The 17,350-nt window shown below is 49.4% G+C and overlaps 1 protein-coding gene across 2 annotated transcripts; it reads left to right on the forward strand.

The window, feature by feature from the left end:
- Positions 1–222: 222 nt before the first annotated feature.
- C1H19orf12 (chromosome 1 C19orf12 homolog) lies at positions 223–11,742 on the forward strand. 2 transcript variants are annotated; one of them, XM_029540922.1, is made up of 3 exons: positions 223–500; positions 5,519–5,689; positions 11,357–11,742. In XM_029540922.1, exons 2-3 carry the CDS (start codon positions 5,530–5,532, stop codon positions 11,620–11,622), a joined length of 426 nt encoding a protein of 141 aa, XP_029396782.1. In that variant the 5' UTR covers positions 223–500; positions 5,519–5,529; the 3' UTR covers positions 11,623–11,742. The 2 variants fall into 2 exon arrangements, with proteins under 2 accessions (XP_029396782.1, XP_021071827.1); XM_021216168.2 differs by lacking the exon at positions 223–500 and adding an exon at positions 789–877.
- The last annotated feature ends 5,608 nt before the right edge of the window (positions 11,743–17,350 follow it).

A 17,350-nucleotide genomic window follows, 5' to 3' on the forward strand; every position in this document is an offset into this window, starting at 1 on the left:
CTAGACTGGAGTTCGCTGGCCACACTCTCTATTTGGGTGGCATTGGCTAGCCCAGTCCCTCTGAATCTAGTTTGTCACTGACAACCGTGCCTACTCAGCAAGACTTTGCTCAGGGTTAAAGGTCACAGCATTGGGAGAGATACCAGATTTGGCATATTTTCTGGCCAGCCCTCGAGTCCTTGGGGTCAGGGGTCGGGGACTGCTCCCTGGGCCTCTCTGGATTTTTCTGCTACTCTTTGCTCTCTTTCCGAGTGGCTTCCTTTGCCCTGCAAGTGGAGTGGGGCTCTGTTTTGGCCCTAGGAGGTCTGAAAGCTATACCAGCCCCTGCGCGCCCCACGCAGGCCCCAGCGTTAATTAACCAGCGGGTCTCTCCTGACAGCCCAGCCCCCGTATCATCTCCCAGGTCCAGGACCCTGTGGGGGAAAGGGCCCGTCAAGTCACAGACCCAGCGCAAAGGGTGATCGAGGAGAACCTTCCAGGAACCGTTCCAGATCCTAAACGTGAGGTTGGGCATTGAATGGGGGTGGCCAGGCGAGGCGAGGTGGGGGCAGCGGGTCCTCGCGACACAGAGTCCTCTCCCAGATACTCCCCATTCCCGCAGGCACAAAGCTTCCTAGCCTGGGTCTTGGTGTCAGTCAATCAGATGCTGGGGCGCGGAAGGGACGCCTCGCCCGCCATCAAGATCTTTCCCCAGGCCTAGCCCAACTTGAGGACCCGGACCCGTGGGGACCCAGAACTCGGCGACCCGGAAGGCCGGCGGAGCCGGAAGGTGGGAGGGCGGAGCCAGGGTGGCGGTGGCCTGTGAACGCCTCTCTGGAGCTGGCAGAGCGGAGCCAGCCTCAGTGCCCGGACGGTCCCAGACTCCAGCTCAGTAAAGGTGCGCGCGGGGAAGCCGGGGTCTGCGGAGCCGGTCGGGGACCCTACGGTGTCAGGCCCAGTGCTGGAGCTGTTCCTCTCAACGCAAAGGGCCCGAGACACTGAAGGCCTAAGCTGCAGCGCCGAGGTTGGAGTAGTCAGCAGCTCCGTGCGCTTCTAGCCGCAGCCTGGATGCTTGGGAGTGCGCGTGCGCGGTGCGGTGGCGCCCACAGTTGATGCCTTCTGCCTAGCGGATGGCTGTGCTTGGCCCAGAGAGGGAGGGAATCTGGGCTCCAGTTTAGGGATGGCCAGGAATGGATGTCAGGGGATCAAAGGGCCAGATTAATTGGAGCTGTTGTGGAGAAACATTATTCTATGACTAAGTAGATAAGGTGCAAGCGTGGCCCGGTGCAGAGGGCACCGCGCTGCTAAGTGATGGGTGTCAGTTAAGCCTGCGAGCTATGTAGTGAACCTACCTCTGACCACTTCTGATCTTTCCAGAGAAATCAGGAAGATCTAAGATATATGTAAGGTTTTTATTATTGCTATTATTTTGAGACAGGATCTCACTATGTAACCGTCACTGGTCTTGATCTGGGAGTCCTACCGTAGCCTCCCCCATGCTGGGGTTAGGGGGGGGGGGAACCAGCACACCCTCAATATCTTCTTATTTTTAAATACCAACAATCAAGTAAGTAAACAACTTTGTAGGCTGGAAGAACAGGGTGAGAACTTCACAGAGGGCAGAGCGCAGCTGGGGAATTCCAGTCAGGGGAGCAGGATATTGATTTTTGGCCAAAGACCTGCTTTCCATTCAGTTTCTGTTTGTGTCTCCCTGCGGCCTCCCCCCACCCACTTCCCTGCTCCCGACACATTTCCTCCTTCTATACTGGGGATTTGAATCCCAGCTTCGTCTAAGATTGATATAAAGAACATGGAGCTCCCTGTTACTCTGAGGCCCCCTCCTCTGTCCCTCACAACTTGATTGAACTCAGGTCAGGCTGCTATCCAAAGGTTTGAGTTTTCACCTCCTCTGTGTATAGGAGCCCTGCTGTCATCTTTTCCCCAGTCTGGGTGACTGTAGGACATCAGGGCTCCCGGTTAGCTTTTGTCTTCCCTATGGCTGGCAGATGGACTTCCGGTGACCAGGACCTGGTTTGAGGACAGCATTATTGAAATCGTTCTGCTCCCGTGGGAAGGGCCTGTCTTCTGCGCCCCCATCTCTTCCTCTCAGATATACAGAGGTGGCTCTGGGAAGAGGAGAATGGGATGTGTTACCTTTCAATCTCTTGAGCCTGGAGAATTCAGGAAGTGAAGTGCTTTTACACAGACTCCGGGTCCCAAACCTTTCTTTCACAACAAAAGCCTGGTGCTGCCATAACTTCTGGTATTATTCTTCAGGAAACCTAAGCCAGCCTTGCCTTGCAGTCGGAGACTGCAGAAGCCCAGTTGTGCGTGTGTGTGTGGGGGGGAACCTTTCTTGCCCAGCTCTCCTGCCCCCGCCCGCCCCCGCCCCTTTTAAGGAGCCTGGCTGGTCTTCTGGCAAAGGCTTGTCTGGGCTTGGGAGAGATTGAGAATGGCATGTGCACGTTGGTACCTTTTCTGTTCCGTGGGTTTTGACTTAATGTTATTCAGAGCAAGTCTGGAGGTAGATAACCCTCTGAGTAGGTAATCAGGGGTAAAATGGGTGAGTCCAGGACCCCCCCCACCCCCCACCCTGTCCACAGTTTTACATTCTGTAGTTTTGGCTACTGACAGCCAAATAGTAAGTGAAAAAATTTTTCAGAAATGAACAATTTATGAGTTTGAAATACTATGCGAGTTTTAAGTCCTGGACTGTTCTATATGGTTAGAAATTTCATTCTGAGTAGCATGATGACCTCAAGTAACCTCATTTTATTTAATAATGGCCCCAAAGCTTAGGAGTTACAATGCCAAGAAACCAGAGCAAAAAGGCTGGAAGGACTGATTGATCGTGCTTTCAGACATCTGCTGGAGTCTCCCTGTGGATTCCTTGTGGATGAGGGGGCTGCTGTGTGCATCTCTGCCCTAACTCCTTCGCATGCCTTGTTGTTAGGAAACCACCTTCTTGAGAGTGCAGATCCTTATTCTGTGATGTGGAGTGGTCCCTGTGTGCTGGTGCTGAAGCTGGTCCTCAGAACCAGAATGGCACGGGCCTTGTGCTTCTGAGTATGGGTGGTGTCCTGGAGTCCTCTGAGACCTGGGTTGCACCAGATCCAAAACAAAACAAAGAAACAAACAAACAAACCCAAAAAGCTGGCTGTGCACCAAGCTAAACTAGCTACTTTACAGATTGGGGATGGGGTATTAGTCTTTTGAAAGGAAAGTATTCATCTAAAGTTTATCAATGTGGACAAGGAAGTCAGAGATGATGGTGAAAACCTACAGTACTGGGAGTTAGGAACCCCATGCAAAAGGACCATGAGTTCCAGGTTAGCCTGGGTTACATAGTAAGTAAAGAAGTCTCAAAAGGGGGTGGGGGTGAGAAAATTGGACATTTCCAGGACTAGAGCACAACATACAATGTCCAAGTTTTTTTTTTTTTTTAATTTATTTATATGACATTGTAGCTGGCTTCAGACACACCAGAAGAGGGCATCAAATCCCATTATAGATGGTTGTGAGCCACCATGTAGTTTCTGGGAATTGAACTCAGGACCTCTGGAAGAGCAGTCAATGCTCTTAACCACTGAGCCATCTCTCCAGTCCCCCCAGAAGTTCTTAAAAACAGCCCTTGTGACAGTATGGTGGCCCCGTGGGTTCCTTCCTTATAAGGGCCCAGAACTGAGTCTCAGGGACAATTTTACATCAAGAGTTTCGGATTCTGCAGAGTTCTTGGGTATCAAGAGAAACCAGGCAAAGCCCAGGAGAATGTTAGCCTGTTGATGGTAACCTCAGGAAGTTCCCTTAGCTAACTAAAGCCTCAGCCTCCTGGGAGCGGGAAATGACTCTTCGAAGTATCACCTGAGCTGCTTTTTCTCACCAGCCTCATGAGGTGGCCTCCCAGCTGTGGTCTTTCCTTACCTACCACTCCCTCTGTGGGGCACAGTCCACCTTACCTATGGCTATGCCTCTGTCCCTCACTTCCCAGCCAGCAAGGCAATGCGTTCTGATCCTAGCAAACTGCTTGTAGGCTCGTTGTTCTTCAGGGCTGCCTGTGGTTTCCTGTATCGTGCAAGCCCCTGGCAGGCTCTTGTTTTGAGACAGGGTCTCTTGCTCTGTAGCGCAGGCAAGCCGGATCTCACTGTGTAGCCCAGGCTGGCCTCAGACTCATCTGACCTTTCTTCTACTTCCCAAGTACCAAAACTGGGCCTATGAGCCACCATGCCAAGCAGCCAGCCTCTGGGAGATCTTTCACTTATTTTGTTCTGTGATTGTTTCATCTTGGTAGTTCATACTGTTCCTGGTTTTCTTTATTATAAATTAATTAAGTAATCATTATTCTTTTTATCTTGGTAGAGAGTCTAGCTATCTAATCCAGGCTCTCCACGGGCTCATAATCCTCCTGCTTTAGCTTCCCAAGTACTGAGTATTGCCTTGTGGTATCATACCTAGCTCTCGTCTCTGCCTGTAATGTGTCACCGGCTCTGTCTCATCAGTCGATCACTTGTCATCCCTCTTGCTCATCCTTTACAAGGGCCCAGCCTATAAATGGTCTCTCTTCATCTTTTTTTTTTCTTTTCTTTTCTTTTTAAAGTATTGTTCATGCCAGACATATGGTCTCCCAAATAGAATTGTACTTTCAGCCCTGTTTTTCACTCCATCTTAAAGCTAAGTATCTGACTATTGGCTTCTGGTTGGTTACCCAGCAGGCAAGTGCCAGTGTGGCCCCAGAGTCTTGTCCTTTCCCCACTTTCTGGCTTGGCTCACATCAAGAGGCCATCTGGATTTGGCTTTTCCTGTTCCCGGCAGCCTTTATACACTGAAGGCTTCGTGAGCCACTTTGGGAGTGTGTTTGTGTGAGAGGTCAGGTTAGCTTGGTAGGAGCTGTGGCTGAGGCTGCTTCCTCGTAGGTCAGAAGTCTGAAGTTAATCGGAGGGTAGAAAAGACCTTTCAGCCACTCGGCTGCTTCCTTCTGTAGCTTGTTAGCTCATGCCCAGGCTCTTGGCTTCAGAGAAGCAGAGAGGGCTGTGTGCCCTCTGGCACGCCGCACATAGCCAAGCAATTCTTCCCAGAAGATGGGGGGGGGGGCGCCTTCTAAAATGCTATAAAGTGTTACATTGGGTTAAAATACTTATGTGTATTTTTAAAAAAAAAATCTTCCTTTCAGCAGTAAGGTATTATCTCTCCTCTTATCCCAGCACTCAAAAACCCGAGAGAAAACGATTATGAGTTCAGACTGGTCTGGAATATGTAGCAAGACTTTATCTCAACAAACAAACAAACAAACAAACAAACTCAAACATGCACTGAAGAGATGACCCTGAGGTTAAGAAAACTGGCTATCCTTCCAGAGGACCTAGGTTCAATTCCCAGCACCCACATGGTATCTCACAATGGTCTGTAACTCTAGTCCAGGGGGGTCTCTGCCTTCTGAGGGCACAGACACATATGCGGGAGAACACGTATACATTTTTTTTTAAGTACACAAAATGAGCAAACACCAAAGCCCGCCCACCTATCTCTCTGATTCACCTCCTAGGGTCTGCTGAGATGCCCATCATGGTAGATGACGTCATGAAGCTTCTGTGCTCCATCTGCCAGGATAGGAAGATGAAAGCGGCCGTCAAGCACTCTGGAAGGGGTGCCATGGTTGCGGGGACAATGGCCTTCGTCGGTGGCTTGGTTGGTGGCCCACCAGGATTAGCCGTTGGTGAGTGAGAGTGATTTTACAGGTAAAGCCAGCCTTGGGGCTGTCATAAAAGCTCAAGGGTCAGGCTTGCCATCCCTGCACTTGGGATACAGGAACATGGGAAGTTCAAGGATAGCCTGGGCTACAAAGTGTGTTTCAGGACTCCAGCATGGTTGGGGGTTTTGGAAACACATGGAAGAATGACCTGGTAAGTACGAATGGTGCCTGTCACATGGCCTGCCCAGGCCTGTCTGAGTGGTATGCCCCATCAGAACCACAGCTTCTGAGCGTCTGTGTCATGCAGAATTCTCTTGGCCTTGGTGTTTGTATCTCTGAGAGCCTGCAGGCACCTTTCCTCCAGTGCCAGCAACCCTTTCTTGGAATTCCTCTGCCCTTTCTCTAGAGATATATCTATCCTCGAGTCTAAAAGTACTGGGTGTCTGGGACCCAAGAAGGGAGCCAGAGAAGAAGCTAAGCTCACCAACTTCCTACCTTGAGCGTGGCTGTGTCTTTGTGTGCTTTCTCCCGCTGTGAGAGAACACTATGACCAAAAGCAGCTTGGGGTCAGAAGGGTTTATTTCAGCATGAAGGAGAGCCAGGGCAGGAACTCCGGGCAGGAGCCTGGAGGCAGAGGCTGAAGCAGAGGCCGGCCATGGGCTGCTGCTTCCCGCTTCTCTTGCCTCAGTCTGCTTGCTTTCTCCTCTGGCCGTTCAGCGAAGTGTGGCTATCCTCCCCACACAGGCTGGGCACCTGCCACGTGCAACTGGGTAGTTCTTCATTGACTACTGTGGGTTCCAGTCCCCACATCCTAGCAGGCTGGGCGGGGAGGGGGGAGGGGGGCTCTTTTGTGCTGAGGCTGGTTTCCGTTTCCCAGGTTGCCCACACCCCTTCCCACTTACCCTGTTCTTCCCATCAGTGGCAGTGTTGACATCTGGGAACATTGTATTAAAAGAAAGCTACATTTCATAGAAACAGAAGAACACACACAGGTGGCCCAGACCTGTGTTTTCAAAATTCTGTGAATTCAGGAACTCAGACATCAACTTCTTCCCACGACAGAAGAGAGCCCCCATCTTGTTTCCTTAGAGTTGCCCTCACCTTCCACTCCTATCTAAGTGTCCTGGGGACGCTTGGCTGGGGCTGTTGTATCATATGGCTATGTTCTGTCCTGTCTCTGTTGTGGCAGCCCATATTTTATTCAGATTGAGCAAAGCTGGCCAAAAACAGAGTCTCTCTGGACTTGCTGCTTCTGGCCACTGGTCACGGTAGGTGCTTCATTTTCTTTGAAAAAAAACACATGGCTTCTCCTTTCTCCAAAGGTCTAGTAGCAACTTGTGCATTGATGTCCTGATATCCCCACTGCATTAAGTGCTCTTGTAAATCAAATATTGATGTTCCGTACGAAGGTAGTGCGGATGCTTGCAGGAGAGTGAGGCCAAGAGGCTCACTGGAGCCAGGAGAAAAAGTGCAGTCAGACTTGTGTATGAACTGGTTTTCCCTTCCTGGGGTGCCTCTTTCCCTGAGAAACTAAATCTGGCTGCCCATTTGTACTGCTGTTTCCAGAGCCACACTGCTTGGGTATCAGTCTCTGGCTTCTGAGTCTGGACTACAAGTGGGCTCTCCCTGACATAAGCTCGGTGGTCTGTTTACTTAATTAAACATTTATAAAGTGAGTATTTTTATTTTATATGCATGGGTGTTTTACCTGCGTGTCCATGAACTATATGCATGCAATACTCACAGAGGCCAGCAGAGGGCGTCAGGTTGTTTGGAAGTGGAGTTAAGGATGGTTGTGAGTCACCCTGTGAGTGATAGGAATCAAACATTAGCCCTCCGCAAGAGCAGCCAGTGCCCTGCTCTTAACCACTGAGCCAACTCTCCAGTCCCACCTTCATTTTTTGAGCTATGATCTCTATGCATGTCAGACTGGTCTGAAACTATGTATCCCAGATTGAGGTTCCTTAACGAGGTAGTAGTACAGTTGCTTGCAGTATGGTCAGATCAAGAGGTTCACTGGTGTTAGGAAGACAAATCTGAGTTCCTCGTGCCTCAGCCTCCAGAGTGCTGGAATTACAATCATGATGTCCAGGTATTAAAAGAAGCGAAGAGGAGGGCATTTCCGGGGAGTCCGCAAAGAAGCAGTGATCAAGCGCAGTGCTGTCTCTTCCTGGACCATCACCGAGCCGCTTTCCCTTGGGACCGGAAGCTGTCCTCCCAGGCCTCTCCCGGCCCCCCACAGCACACTGCCATCACAGCTGCTGGCTCTGAAACACGAGGGGAGCAGGATTCGGCTCAGTCGCCCCCTGCATCCTCCACTCCAACACACACCTGCCCCCTCCCGCCAAGGCTAACTTCCCATTTAGCCACAGCCTGTCCTGCTGCGCACCTCCCTTAGACACACTGCTCTCTGCGTGCTTTGTTTTGGTGGTCCCTTCTGCTCTGCTGTTCCTGGCTTCCCCATAGAGGGTCCTGGGAGCATTCTTTAGTCCTAAGGGGCCCCAGCCCTGTCTCATTCTGACAACTCCCATTGGCTGATCTGGCAGCAGAAGGTGTGGTCAAAGCAGTGGTTGCTTAGATCCCAGCTTGTCCTTCNCCCCCCCCCCCCCCCCNCCCAAACTGTCAGATGGGCTTCTCAGTTATTCCGCCCCACTTTACCCAGATCCTGCACTAGACTGGCTAAGCCTCTTGGAGTAAGCCACCTTTTTGTCACCTGGGGCCTGATGCTGTGACATGGGAGTCACCTTTCTCCTGAGTGAGCTAAGCCTTGCTCCCCTCCCTGCCGCACTCCCTCAAGGTTCTGGTTCCAACTTTTCCTCTGTTAACAAAGAACCACCGGACAATCGTGTTGATTTTTGATTAGTGTTCATTCTTAGACACCACTATTGCTGCTGCTACCAGCACCAAACGCTCACCCCCCACCCCCCGTATTGCCTGCACTCTCCTCCCCAACAACACTTTAGGGGAAGGGGGGCTGGGGCGCAGCAAGCTGGTTAGCAGACTACCTCACACCAGGGAGGATGGGGCCCTGCCCCTTGGATGCTGGAGCAGAGTGAGGAGGGGTGCTCACTTTGATGTAGGAACACCTTTCCCCCTTGTTCTGTAGGGCAGGGGTAGCCGGTATTGCTTCCAGCCTAGGACTCCTCATCTGCATTTCTGTTTGCAGTTACTTGAATTTTATTTTTGAGAGGCCTTTTCTGGAAGAAAAAAATTTTTTTCACTTTGAAATAGCTATATGTAGAAGTTGCAAAGATTGTACAGAAAAATCCCTGTGTGTCCCTCACCCAGGTTTAGTTTTAGTGGGAATGTGTTTCCCGGTGGGGAACCAAGCCACCAGCACTCATGCAATCCTGTGAGATCCCTGTGACTGACCAGTGCACAGTGGCCTTCTTTTTCTTCCAGTTGCCACTTTTTTTTTTTTTTTTAATTTTGAGACAAGATCTCACTATGTAGCTCTGGCTGTCCTAGAATTTACTATGTAGACTAGGCTGGCTTTGAACTCACAGAGATCCCCTTGCACCTGCCTCCCACGTACTGGGCTTAAAGGTGTGGGCCCCTATGCTCAGCTGACACCTTTTTGTTTGTTTGTTTGTTTAGTTTTGTTTGTTTGAGACAGGGTTTCTCTGTGTAGCACTGGCTGTCCTGGAACTCAGAGATCTGCCTGTCTCTGCCTCCAAATGCTGGGATTAAAGGTGTGGGCAGCCACATGAGTACACTGTCCCTGTCTTCAGACACACCAGAAGAGGGCATCATTACATCATTACAGGTGGTTGGTTGTGAGCCACCCTGTGGTTGCTGGGATTTGAACTCAGGACCTCCTGAAGAGCAGTCGGTGCTCTTAACCACTGAGCCATCTCTCCAGCCCCACACTTTGCTTTTATAACCTCGTTTTCCGTAGTCTCTTCTGGCCCGCGACAGTTTCTTAGCCTTTCCTTGTTTCCCTGACCTTGGTAATGGGGGAGAGGGGGTGCTGGCAGGCGTTTTTTAGAATTCTCAGCTGTCTGAGGAGCTTTTCCTGAGCCTTGGGAGCGAACGTCCCTGAGGTGAAGTATCTTCTGCATCAGTCCAGGGATACATGGCATCCTGCGGCATCTCCAGTGAGGCTGGCCCTGGTAACTTGGTCAGGGTCATGTGTGATGGGTTTTTCCACTCTTACGATTTTGGTTTCTCACCCCATATTCTGTCCCTTGAGAATGACTGCGTCTCTCCAGGCTGCATCTGTGACTGTCGGATTGCTGATATGCACGTGGGAGACATTGGAGATACAGATCTAATGTGGCCAGTGACAGCGGTTATCTGGCACACAGAGAAACCCTGTCTTGAAAAACAAACAACAAAAAAAACCAAAAAATTAAAAATTAAAAATTAAAAACAATGTTTCTAGGAGGGAGGGACTCTGTGAGGGGAACCAGGAGGGGGTTTGGGATGTAAATAAGGAAAGGCAGACAGACAGACAGACTGACTGACAGACAGACAGAATGCATGTCTGTTAAGAGAGCTTGGCTGGCACCTGAGCCGCTCTCCCACGCTTCCCCCACAATACCAAGCACCTGGGAAAAAAAAACAGTGAAAGCAGGAATCTAAAAATAATGTTTTCTGACTGAGTGAGGTGGCTGGCACACACTTATGATACTCAGCTGAGATGCTGCAGCAGGGGGATCAAGAGTTCTGGACTGCCCCTGGCTCCATAATAATAAAAAAGTAAGAGAAAGCAAAACAAAGCCCCTCTGGAAAGAGAACTAGTAGATAATGTTAGGTTTGCTTGGAGGAATGGAATGACAGGATCTCCAAGAGAAAAACTTGACTTGCCGCCAGGGTCATTTCCCATGTGAGTTCTCTAGGAATTCCCTAAGCTCAAGGGCATGGCTCCTATCACCCACTGAACTGTTCGACTTGACACAAGCTTGAGTTATTTTGGAAGGGGGAATAGCAACTGAGAAAATGCCTCCCACTAGACTGGCCTGTGAGCCAGCCTGTAGTACATTTTCTTGATTGATGATTGACGTGGAAGAGCTTGGCTCATCATGGGTGGTGCCATTCCTACGCTGGCGATTCTGGGTGCTATAAGAAAGCAGGCTGAGCAAGTGCTCCTCCATGCATCAGCTCCGGCCTCCAGGTTCCTACCTGGAAGACTGCTCTCAGTTATGGAGTGTGATCTGAGGTGTAAGATGAAATTAACCCATTCCTCCCCAAGCTGTTTATTGTCATGGTGTTTTAGCACAGCAATAGAAACCCCTAAGACCATCACACTGTGGAAACAGTTCAGGTTCACAGTCTTTCCAGGCAAATGCGTTTCCCCAGAAGATGCATGTCCCTCTCGGTTTCTCCTTTGTGGAGACAGATTGTTCTGGGAGTCACAGCAGGGGAGGTGTTCCTCGGCCATGAAGGAGATCTTAGTTGGCACAGTTCTGAGGTAGGGAGGGTGTAAGTGAGGGGCATTGGAAGAAACCAATTTAAGTATCAATTATCTGGACCAAATGGACTAGAGACCACATCAACCTTTGCCCTGCTGAGTGTCTGGCAGAAGCTGGTCGTGCTGTGACCTGCTGGTGAATGTCCCCACTTGTCATGACTCTCAGCAAGAAACAAAGGCCAAGGCCAAAAAAAAAAAAAAAAAAAAAAGAAAGAAAGAAACAAAGGCCATTGTTGGGGGAATGAGGCTGACTAATTGAGCCCTTCCTTGTTTTCCAGGGGGCACCGTTGGGAGCCTGTTAGGTGCCTGGATGACGAGTGGACAGTTCAAGCCTGTTCCTCAGATCCTAATGGAACTGCCCCCCGCTGAACAGCAGAAACTTGTTAACGAAGCCACGGCCATCATCAGGAACTTGGACTGGACAGATGCGGTGCAGCTGACTGCTCTGGTCATGAGCAACCAGGCCATGCAGCAGAAGCTCTTGGCCATGCTAACGACCTATGTCACCAAGGAGCTGCAGGCTGAGATCCGCTATGATGACTAGGTCCTGCCCCCTGGGGAGTGGGGCTCTCATTTTTAGATGACTCTGTGAAGGTGACCAGGGAATGGGGAAACCCTGACATGTACTTCTGTGAAACTTGTTTATTACCAGCATTGATTGTAAGCCGCCGAGCTAGTACATTCTGTTAGACTGTCCTGCTGGAGAGGCGTCGGCCATGCCTCGTAGGCTGTGTGCGCTATGGAGAGGTACAGGCATGCCTGCTGCAGGCATTCACGGACAGCTTGGAGTCCTCCCGATGATCATGTGGGTCTAAAAGAAGCTCTCATGCTGTTGGCTGGCCGACCGTACCAGATCTTTCTGTGAAGAGTGTACCTCCAGGTACCTGTCACAGGATCGAATCCCCTTAGGCTCTGGGGTCTGGGGGGTTCAGAGCCAGCTCTTGTCAGGATTGTGCTAACCCACTGAGTGTTTCCCTTCCTTGGCCAAGGACTTCCCAGTGGTCTCATGATGACAACTGTGCCTCCTTTGGGTGAAGCCACAGATGCCAGGCGGGCTCTATGCTCTGCTACGGGCTATGCCCTAGGCGCTCTTGAGTAACTTTAGTTTAGCTTCTGGGAGCTTCTGCCTTCTTAAGAAAAATCATGGCACTTCATTATCTTTTATTTTCCATGTCAACTCTTTTTGTTCTCTACACTTTCATAGCCTAAGTTAATTTAGTTCCATTTTCTTTTTCTTCTTACTATGTTTCCTGGGCTAGCCTTGACGTCCTGGGCTCAAGCAATCCTGCTACGTAGTTGGGACTGTAGCCTCGTGCCGCCATACCTAGCTTTACTTCAAAGACTTGTCTACTCTACTTTTCCTAAGCCCTCCTGTGCTCTCCTGTCTGCCGGCTGCATTCATTTGTGTGAAAAGACAAAATTACCAATGACTCGAGTTCAAAGATCCTAACATAGCTAGGTGCTGTGGTGCAGACCCATACCCACGGTCCCAGATAATTGAAAAGGCGTAGGGGGCCCAGGAATTCAAGGCCAATCGGACATTGCAGAAGCCGGGAGATAGGTGGGGACACACACACCTTCTTAGTCGACTTTTATTTGCAGTCACAGAATCAAGAGGCAGCGAGTGCAAATGGTGGTGAGAGAGGCAGTGGTGAGATGCAAAGAGAGGGTGGACAGGGGAGAGCAAGGGGAAGCAGAAATGACAAGAGCACTAGGTTAACCTCCTGTGACACTGGCTGTTTATGGATTGGGCTAGCCTTGCCTCCATCGCCCTAAGTGACAGTGGCTTAAATCTGATATTAGCTTGTTTGTTTGTTTGTTTGTTTTCCTTGTGGTGTTGTGGATGGAACCCAGGGCCTTGCATAAGCTAAGTGCCACCCCTGAGCGCTGCTCCTAATCCTCCTCTCTGGGTCGACCCTAGGCAAGTTCTCTGAGTAATCTGGGGATCTGCTGATTACCACTGAGCCTGGTCCCAGCCCTTGAGTGACTCAGCTTTGGTCTGGTCCATCAGTCCCAGTCCTGGAGCTCAACCAGTAACATCTAACATCCTATACATTTGATTAAGTATTTGGTACTTCCTCCTTATCCCTCCTTGGAGGTGCTCACTCACGGAGGGCTGGAGCTGTGTGTCACGGTCACTTCTCCTGTCTCTAGCTTGCTCCTGCCTGGCACCATGGCTTTTGGGGGGTAGACACTCAATAAATATATATTTTTTAAAGCTATGTATTTTATATCTTTCTGTTTGTTTATTTACTTATATCTTTACGTATTTATTTTACATGTTTTGTCTGCATTTATATAAGTATGGTGTATGTGTCTGGTTCCCACAGAGGCCGTGAGGAGGCACTGGACCTTCTGGAACTGATGTTACTGACAATTGTAAGCCACCATGTGGGTGCTAGGAACTGAACCCAGGCCCTCCATAAGGGCATCAATGGCCAAGCAATCTCCCCTCCTCTAGATTTGGGTTTTTAAACCTGGGTTTCTCTATGTGATTCTGGTTGGCCTCAAAATCATGGTCTTTCTTCCTGCCTCAGCCCCTTGAGGTAGGTATTTCTAAGCCAAGACAAATATGTTTTGTTGTTGTTGTTATAAGTCTTTAAATTCTTATTGTTTGTTTTTTCATTGTTTAGTTTTTTTCTGTTTTGTTCGTGGTTTTTTTTTTTTTTTTTNTTTTTTCATTGTTTAGTTTTTTTCTGTTTTGTTCTTGGTTTTTTTTTTTTTTTTTGTTTTTTTGGTTTTTTTTTTTTTTTTTTGGAGACAGGATCTCATGTAGCCCAGGCTAGCCTCCAATTCTATGTAGCCAAGGATGACCTTGAACTCTTGATTCTCCAGCCTCCATCACTGAGAAATACCTTTATGTCAGGCTTCAGTAAACATTTTTGGAAGTCATTGTTCTGAAATCACTTCCTATGGAATTCCTCCAGGAAGGAATCGTGACAGAAGAGACCTAGAATCCAATTTCAAGCTTTTTGAAGCCACTGAGCTGCTAGCCATGGAAGCTGGAGTTTGGCCTGGCATCCCTAGAACCCAGAGCCTCGCTTGAGCACCATGTGGTCCCCCAGTTTTCACAAACAGGTTTGAGACATGTTTTCACGTGAAACAGTTTTAGTCAAATGTATGCTATCCCTGAAGTGGGGTATCCCAACCTCAGATAGTTCTACCCCAAGGTCTCCCCTGATGCTCTATCCTTTCAAAACTACTACCTGACTATCATCAAATTATTAATAAATTACTTTTCCCTGAAAAAGGCACTCTCTGTGTATTTTGTGGAAACCACTTTTGAAGCCTTTAAAAGGAAGATTGCTCGGTCTGTGGCTTAACAGGACAGGTAAAAGCTCCCTGGCCCGGTTCGTGATGGCCATTTCCGGTCAGCGTGGGCCATGTTGCTGCAAGCCATGCTTAGCCTCCACCAGCCCTCCAGCCACAGTCCTGTGTAGGCAGTGCTGGGACTGGGGCTGTCGCATGGCCGCAGCCCAGAATTTCTGCAGTCCGAGGGAGGTGCTGGTCTAAGGGCTAGCTTTGCAGGGCAGATCTGTGTGTAAAGGAAGCCTCCTGTGGACTTCACCCCAGGGGGATAAGGCTGGAGTGGGCGGAGCCTGAGTCTCCCAGTCTGCCTCAGTGGGCCTCCCCTGGGTAGCATAGATGACACCTGGAACTCATGATGTCACTGGAAGGGGTTGGGGCAGGGCTGTGAGCGGATGCTGTCTTTGGAAACTGGCTCTTCTGGTTCAACCTTACGTTCCCGTTCCCGTTCCCGTTCTCCCAGCTAAACAGTAAAGGACCCTCATAACCCCTTGCTTACAGTCCCTTGAGCTAAAGGTCTAAAATCAGGACGGACCCTACCTCCAGTTGCTATAGCTCTGAAGTTGCCCGCCCTTAGTACAGAGGTGAAGATGTTGGTTGGCAGATCCGGGGCAAGAAGATCACAAGTAAGATTTTTAGCTCAGTGTTTCAAGTTAGGGGATACTTCTTTTTGTTTTGTTTTGTCATTTTGACTCGGGGCCTCACCGTATCACTGTACAGTGTAGGCTGTGGAGCTCAACAGTCCTCCTGCCTCAGCCTCCCAAGTGCTGTGAGTAGAGGCGTGTGCCCTGTTTTGAACAGTATGCCAAATTCTGCAGTTGCTTACACCCAAGCCTTTAGGAAAGTCAAGAGTTGTAATAGAATTCCCTTTGTTAGGCCTGGTACGAACCTTGAAGGGAGCCAGGACGTGACCTGTAGAAGGAAGCAGTCTGGATTCGCTCGGAACCAGCCACTGTAGATAGTTTCGCCCCGGGTTAGCTCTGGGGGCTTGGCCTTGGCCTAACGGGTTTGATTTTGTTTAGATTGGAGGTATTTTTGAGATAGGGCTTCATTGTGTAGTTAAAGGCTTGTCTTGAACAATGATCCTTCTGCGTCGGCCACCTGTGCTCTAAGATCACAGGCATGCCCACCTTCAACTCGGTATTTTAGAACAATTCTTAGGAACTATTCATTTCCTTTTATTTGTTACTGATTTTTCTTGCTGAAAACAGAAAAATCCAGAGAAGTGTATTCCTTTTGCCTCGGCAGCATGCACCACCAACTTCATATTTCTTTTTAAAATATATGTATGTATTTGTGTGTGGGTGTGTGTGTGGGGGGGGCTGTTAAGCTTACATGCATGTCTATGCACTGCAGGTGTGAACAGTTGTGAACCACCATGTGCGTTCTGTAGTTGAACACAGATCCTTGGGGCTGGAGAGATAGCTCAGTGGTTAAGAGCACTGTCTGCTCTTCCAAAGGTCCTGAGTTCAATTCCCAGCAACCACATGGTCGCTCACAAATATCTGTAAAGGGATCTGATGCCCTCTTCTGGTGTGTCTGGAAACAGTTACAGTGTACACATATAAATAAAATAAATCTTTAAGAAAAAGAAAAAGTATTTTAAACTCCTTGGAACCCTGGCAATGGTTACACGGTATCCTTTATACCAGCATTTGGGAGTGCGCAGGGGTGGCGAGGGGGTGGTCTTTTAGGCAAGCTCTTGCCATCCAAGAGCTGCGGTGAACAAGCTTGTGTACCTCCGTAATTCGGACTGTCTTTGGATTAGGACAGATACCTCCAGAGCGAAATGGCTGGATTTAAAAGTATGTGTTGTTCAATCAAAATCTCTCATTAGTTTACCCTCCAAGTTTTGGCGCGCTGGTCTCGTGTCCTCTCCATTAAACTCTGCTGTTTAATCTAGGTCCAGGCCTCCCTGAGAAGGGACTCCCTACAGGGCTGTGTCCCCACCAGTAGCTGGTAGCAGCAGGTGGCAGGGCACACACGGTGGTGTGACACACACCTGCTCCCGCTGGGGAGGAAGCAGAGGGGAGTAAGCCAAGACTGGGACCCGGTAATTATAAAAAAGCAGCCATCTGCTCCGAGGTCGGTTATTAACCTGCGTCGGGTGCTGACGTGACAGCGCCAGCGAGATTCCCCCCACCCCACCCACACACACAGGCAGATGGTGTATTTTCAGCCAGATTTGACTTTGACTCTGTTTTTGGAGATGCAGCCGGGGCCTGGAAGGAAGGGGGCAGGAGGGCTGCAGGGCGAAGGCACTATGACTAAGGATGCAGGGTAGAGGTCCGATGGCCAAGGATGTAGGAGTAAGATCCCATGGCCAAGGAAGGATGCAGGAGGCTAGAGCTTGAGGCGACCATTCAGCGGCGATTATGAGGCGCCATCTAGCGGCGAACTGCGCACTCGCTGTTCTGCTCTGCAGCTCGGGCCGCAGTGCCCTCTACTGATCACCATGCAAAGCTCAGGATGCTGCCACAGCGGGGGTTTGGTTTATGAGCTAGGGTACCAAGGGCTTGAGCACTTCCTGAGGTTTTAATATGCCGTGAGTAGAGCATAGGCTGCATCTCCTGCTGCAATCTTTTTTTTTTTTTTAACATACAAAACTGGATATTTCTTCATTCTGAGCAATCAACATATGGTAATTAAGAAATACCAGGATTCATCTCCTTCTGGGTCTGTCTGGTGTCTACAGTTTGTTGGGAGGAGATAAGTGGCTTCATTAGCCGGGAAAGGCTTCGGAGGCCATTATGATAATGGTGGCTTAGAAGGCTGAGTTCTGCCCTGGCTAGCTGAATCACAGCCTTGGGTTAGCTCTGGCAATCCCAGTCTTGGCAGGTGAAGGGTTTCGAAAAGGGGTGTTTTTCTGTTGTTGATATAATAGCCATTCACTTTATTATTTTAGATTTTTAAATTTTTTATTAAGGTTTTAAGACTTTTTTTTTTTTTTTTTTTTTTTTTTTTTT

This window comes from Mus pahari, chromosome 1, assembly GCF_900095145.1.
Source record: "Mus pahari chromosome 1, PAHARI_EIJ_v1.1, whole genome shotgun sequence".
NCBI classification, from domain to species: Eukaryota; Metazoa; Chordata; class Mammalia; order Rodentia; family Muridae; genus Mus; species Mus pahari.